The sequence below is a fragment of the Mus pahari genome, chromosome 16 (assembly GCF_900095145.1).
Source record: "Mus pahari chromosome 16, PAHARI_EIJ_v1.1, whole genome shotgun sequence".
Taxonomy (NCBI): Eukaryota; Metazoa; Chordata; class Mammalia; order Rodentia; family Muridae; genus Mus; species Mus pahari.
The window spans coordinates 11,887,652-11,894,205 of record NC_034605.1 but is presented as its reverse complement, the minus strand read 5'-3'; the positions used below and the strand labels follow the sequence as shown (position 1 = coordinate 11,894,205).

The 6,554-nt window shown below is 40.8% G+C and overlaps 1 protein-coding gene across 1 annotated transcript in view; it reads right to left on the bottom strand.

Annotated features, from left to right (window-relative positions):
* LOC110334244 (filaggrin-like) overlaps positions 1 to 3,467 on the bottom strand; it is a 9,285-nt gene extending 5,818 nt beyond the window's left edge. Inside the window, exon 1 of the mRNA XM_021216100.1 lies at positions 3,425 to 3,467. Coding sequence (XP_021071759.1) covers positions 3,425 to 3,467 — 43 coding nt within the window. The remainder of the gene's footprint in view (positions 1 to 3,424) is intronic.
* Between the last annotated feature and the right edge of the window lie 3,087 nt (positions 3,468 to 6,554).

Here is a 6,554-nt window from a genome sequence, read left to right as displayed (position 1 = left end):
CCCCCCCCCCCCCCCCCCCCCCGCAAAAGTAGCCTGCTTGTCCTAGAGGAAGGACCAGGCGAGAAGATATAGTCTATTCCTTACTGATAAGTGTGATTAGAAAGAATGATGTTTGGACTGCCCCAGTTCTTATCTCTGTTACTCAGCTTTGTTCTTCATCACTCAGCATTTTGTGGTGTTACCGACCTCCCCCAGAACATACACGCACCTAAGGAGAATGGACAAGTTCTATAAGATCTTTGTCCTTAATTTTCTTTGCATTAGAGTCACTAAATAAGATGAGAAACATGTCTATGCACCTCACAATGAAAATCCAGCCTGAGTTTAATTTAAATTGTTACACCTTTAAGAATTACACAAGCTTGAGGTCAGGCATGGTGTTTCCCCCAGAGGTTCTTTTATTGTTAAGAATAGTTTTTGCTGTCCTAGGTTTTTTATTATTCCAGATGAATCTGCAAATTGCCCTTTCTAACTCAGTGAAGAATTGAATTGGAATTTTGATGGGAATTTCATTGAATCTGTAGATTGCTTTCAGCAGAATAGCCATTTTTACTATACTAATCCTGCTGATCCATGAGCATGGGAGATCTTTCCAGTTTTTGAGATCTTCAATTTCTTTCTTCAGAGACTTGAAGTTTTGTCATACAGATCTTTCACCTCCTTAGTTAGAGTCACACCAAGGTATTTTATATTTTTTGTGACTATTGTGAAGGGTGTTGTTTCCCTAATTTCTTTCTCCTCCTGTTTATCCTTTGTGTAGAGAAAGACCATTGATTTGTTTGAGTTAATTTTATATCCAGCTACCACATTGAAGCTGTCTATCAGGTTTAGGAGTTCTCCAGTGGAAATTTTAGGGTCACTTATATATACAATCATATCATTTGCAAATAGTGATATTTTGACTTCTTCCTTTCCAATTTGTATCCCCTTGATATCCTTTAGTTGTCGAATTACTCTGGCTAGGACTTCAAGTACAATATTGAATAGGTAGGGAGAAAGTGGGCAGCCTTGTCTAGTCCCTGATTTTAGTGGGATTGCCTCCAGCTTCTCTCCATTTACTTTGATGTTGGCTACTGGTTTGCTGTAACAGTGAATGATGGCCAGACACAGCACTCAGGATGCCAGGGTATGATAATGTGATAGTGGCCATTAGTTCAAGGGAAGTGTTGGCTACATAGTTCTAGGCCACCCTGGATTTTACACAGAGTTACACACACACACACACACACACACACACACACACACACACAGAGAGAGAGAGAGAGAGAGAGAGAGAGAGAGAGAGAGAGAGAGAGAGAGACCCACCTGATGATGATGATGAAACACAATGCTATCTTTTTTTTTAAGCTAGTTTTAAAAATATCTTCTCCTTCAGTCTTGTATGAACTGAATGAGAACCTATGACAAGAGCCCAGTGATTCGGGGGCCAATTTTCGTTAAATACCTCTGCTGTAAGATATTGAACCCTTTTGATATTGGCAAGTTTCGGGACTCTGTCCTATGAAAAAGCTGCATAAATGAAGGATTTCTTACAAAGAAGCTAGGTCTAATATCTCCCTGATCACGGTTCCTCTGCGACTCTCAGTTCCAACTGATTGGGCCTTCTCGGCAAGATCACAGTCCCAACGATGGCTATTCAAAGTGCCTCTGCTTCTAGCTGTCTGCACTGCTGTTATTAAAGCCCCATTGTTAGAGCTTTATAATTTAGCTGTAAAAATCAGTCTGAGCTAAATCTCAAGCTACCAGCTGAGGAGAACTTTTTTAAAAGTCATTTAGACAGCATTTTTCAGACACTGGGGGATTTGGAGCTCTGGGGGCTGGGAATAATAGAAAATAATACTTCATTCCATCCTTATTTTCTGCTTAACCCAGTGGCCAGAAGAGAAAGGTTATATTTTTGAGAAGCATTTTTATACTATGAAAAATATTTTCCATTTAAACCTCTCACTTTCTCTCTAGATGATAAATTAGTTACTTAGGACATTTAATGTGGATATCTAGAAATAAGTCAACTCTGCCAGACTATTGGTCATGGGTTTCCCTTAGGAAAACAAGTGGAAGCAGAGAGCAATTAAGAACTATGCCAGCATTTTCTAAAGGGTGGGCCATGAAGTATATCCCAGCCCCCAAGTCGAAATCTGTTCTTACCTTGAGGATGGATTCCCTGGACTAAAGAGAGTTAACCAAATTCCCAGAAGGACCCTATGCTCAATTGAGATGGTACCATGCATATCCAAGGCAGCCTTCGACATCATGGAGAACTTTAGAAAAGCTGAAAACTTGAGTTCCATGTAGAAGAAGAATTTTAGCAAAGATCCTTGAAATACATCAAGGACATGTGTCTGGAAAATGTAGCCAAAGCAACTTGTCTGGTATCTCTTTCCCTTTGCTTGGTTCAGGCATAAGACAGTCTATATGTCAAGGATGCTATTGAGAGAAAATTTTAAAGCATAGGGAGATGATATGTAGATGTTTGGTTTTAAGATGAAAAACTTTAAGGAGAATCGATTGGATGACATGTCACTAGATGTGGCAAGGATGATGCAGGAAGCAGAAAGGAATGGAGGCTTGCAGAGGTGACAGTCTGGCAGGGCAGAGCAACCTCTGAGGAACTGGAGGGCCAGAAAGCTCCTAGTCCTGGGTACAGGTCAGAGAAGAGAATCTGGATGGTCTCCAGCGTAGTCAACCTCAGCCATGGTAAAGCTGCTGGTCAGACAGACCAGAGAAGCAGAGGGTAAGGTCAGGAGAGGCCAGACAGACAGCTCCCCTGAGAGTTGTCTCACCTTAAAGCATGAAATAAAGGTGATACTTTCTAAGCACCTGACTCAATCATATTGGCAGAAAATGAATTCTCACTTATTAAGATCCAGATTTATAGAAAAAAAAAGACCCAGATTTATGTGCAAAAAAATAGACCCATATATAAAAAGAAAGAAAAAGGAAGAACAAAGGAAAGGAGGGAGGAAGGAAAGAAGGAAGGAAGGAAGGAAAGAAGGAAGGAAGGAAGGAAGGAAGGAAGGAAGGAAGGAAGGAAGGAAGGAAGGAAGGAAGGAAGGAAGCCAAAGATATTGGATGCAACCATACACAGACTTATATCAGGAATGACTGAACACATAAAAGGAAACTAATCACTCAAACCGATGGAGACTGAAGTCAAAGGTAAAGGATGACCAGAAAAGGAATGAACTCACTTCATGGTTTATTTTTCCTACTTTTTATTTATACCTTCATCTCCAAAAGCATCTCAGAGTCCATTTATTATATCTGGGATTGGAAACCACAGCCCTTAATTATGAGTTCTGTTTATATTCCTTGATTGTTTTAAGGTAGCAGGACTTTCCATTAACATGGAAAACCCTGGTGTTTGCTTTGGTTTGGTTTCTCTCGGACTTTTTTCTTCCCCTGTCACAAACAAAGCTCTTACCTGTTAAAGATTTTTCTCCACAGTATGCATCTGTTTTCTCCATGTTTCCAAAAGAACCTAGTTCATCTTCTATCCCATGTGGACTCCCATTGTTTTCTGAACCCCACTCTGCCAGCCTCTATTAGGCTAACCTTGAAATGACCTCAATTGGCAAGCCAGTCAGTATCTCATCCCCACTACTGTCAGTCAAGTTCTATTGCCATCAAAACTGATGACCCAGGATAACTCCCAAGGAATTCAGCAAAAATGTTTCCATCTACCACATGTGCAAGTTCAGCCAATCTCATGTAGTCACAATGTGCTGGTTAAATGCCTGCTCTCCAGTGTTTCCTCAACTCTCCTCAGTGTTGGTCCAGCCCCTCTACCCTGTGATTCTGTTCCATTTTCTGTTTCTCCTATCTGATCTTGTCTAGTAAGCACACACACACACACACATGCACACACACGCACACACACTCCCAAGATCATGCTCATATAGGTATCCATGATTAAACTTAGTGAATCAAAAGTCAAAATCAAGACATCAAAGTGGAATGGGGATGTCTTAGTTAGGGTTGTACTGCTGTGAACAAACACCATGACCAAGGCAAGTCTTATAAGGACAACATTTAATTGGGGCTGGTGTGCAGGTTCAGAGGTTCAGTCCAGTATCATCAAGGCAAGAGTATGGCACTGTCCAGGAAAGCATAGTATAGACGGAGCTGAGAGTTCTATATCTTCAACTGAAAGGCTGCTAGCAGAATACTGGCTACCAGGCAACTAGGATGAGGGTCTTAAAGCCCACACTCACAGTGACACACCTATTACAATAAGGTCACAGGTCTGAATAGTGCCACACCCTGGGCCAAGCATATTCAAACCATGACAGGAGGCTTGTTGGGGAAAAGAAGGGTTTTAGCAAGAAGAGAGGTGATGCAGGAGAGTTAAGGGAGTGAAAATGCCACAAATTGGGTATATGCCTGTATGAAAGTATCAAAGAATTAAAAACAAGGTAACAACTCATATGAATGTTCCTTCTCTCTGTGCTTGCCCTTACCTTGTTTCCCTTTCCCAGTCTGGTGTCGGTCAATCCTTGCTGCCTAGCTTCTACCCATGCCCTTCCTTCTCCAAGACTGTATGCCTCTCTACACATTTTGTTTTTCCCTGAGCTCAGCCATGTTTGCTTTCTTTTCTGTATCCTGCTGTACTGTCTTGCTCTTTTCTTCCTCCACCCATGTCAACATGAGTATTTTACAGGAGGATGTGAGAAGCCTAATCTAAGACTTCCCTGAGGCTACCCCTTTGGGATGCCTGTTTGTAACCAACCTGTGCTGACAAGGCATTTCCAATTCAGCTCCTTGTTCAATAAAGAAACACGAACCTGGCAACACGCCAGAGGCTTGATACTGTCTTTACCCAGCTATAAATTGCCAGCCTCACTCTTCTTGTTTCAATTCCTGTTCTTCGTTTTATTGCCCGTGTTGAAGTTGGAAAAGACCTCTGAGGATACTCAGGTTTTACTAAAGTCCACTGTCCATTCCTATAATATATTTGGGATGAATGTAGAAAATAAAGAGCAAACATTACTCACATGCACTAAATCTACTGTAATGGTGATAAGACAACCTTCATACATACTCATTCCAGGGATAAAAATGCCTTTGCAATAATTAGCAAGTGTAACATTATCCTTGGAGACACCCTTCTGATTATATTCTGTAACAATGTCACCTCCAGGACATTCACAAAGCAAATACTATTGAATAAACCACTTCCTGGTTTCCAGGAGAGACCTCATATGTACAATAAGGACAGATTTAGTGGATCATCAAGACATGCATGGTGATTGGTCAGTGATTTGTAATATTCTCTAAAAGTCCAGTTTTCTTAACATAGATTTCAAAAAATGACTTTTATTGGGACAATAAGTTCATCAAGAATCCCTCCAAGTCACTCATTCTTACCCAAATATGTTTTCTCTCTCTGCCAACCCTGCTATTATGGACAGATTCTTTCAGCTTACTCTGCTTACCTTACATTACAAAAACAGTGACTCTGTGTTTCTAATTAAATACCAACCCTTCGGAGGTAAATCAACCATCTTTCCTTCACAACTAATTAAGACATAAATTCTGGATCACCGTCTGTTACTTCGAACTCCTCCAGTTGCTCTAGCTCCTCTGGACACATTTACTTCAACGTCCTCTATCATTATGAACAATAATTGATGACACTTTTGTGTAGGTAATATACCATCGAGCACGTGTGAAGTATTGAAAGCATGCCTCCTCTCTGTGTTTCTTTCACCCCACTTTGGTTCAGGGTAGAGGAATCTACACTCAAGAGAGAGAAGAAGGCCCATGCTAGTTGGGAGTCCTAATCTAAACTTCCAAACAATAAGAATTATATATCAAATACACGTCTGTCCTGTATAAGTTATCTGGCTTAAAGTATTCTAACAACAGAAGACACTCACAAGCTGTCAGGTGAGATATGGTTACTGAACACATCTGCATGGCAGTTTTGGCTGCGGGAACACAGTCAACCTGAGTTATGCATCTCTGGCTAACTAGTGGTCTTTTTTGTCTGCTTTGTCTTTTTCTATATCATAATTGTCCTCAAATATAATTTTGGCAAACATTTCTGGAAAGGGGACCGAGGACATTACTAGAGAAGGGCATGGCTCTGGTGTCTATTAGGAACAAACTACTCTGGCCCTGGACATTCAAGCAGCCAACCCAGGCATAATGGGACAAGGGACTGTGGAGGTAGAGGCTGACTGACTCATTTGCTCTCTGGGAAATGTTAGCCAACTCTTGATGATTAAGTTGTACCAGGAAGTATTTGAGGCAAGAAATGTTTTGAGGCCTGAAGTTTTAGTAGTTAAGAAAATTAAAAACCCCAAGGAAAAGGAACACTGGGCCTGCATCACTAAGGATAGGAATGTACATAGAGAATACAAGGGGCAAGATGGAGGAAGAGTTAACAGGGCCTACTGGATTAGTGTCCAATGGTAAGAGTCGCCATGAGGGGAAATCTCTAATAATAGAAAGTTTTATCCAGAAATATTATTGTGGAAAGTTGTAAGATATATGTATATTACAAAAAGATAAAGGACATACAGAAGAGTTTGGCCTCCATGGAGGCCATT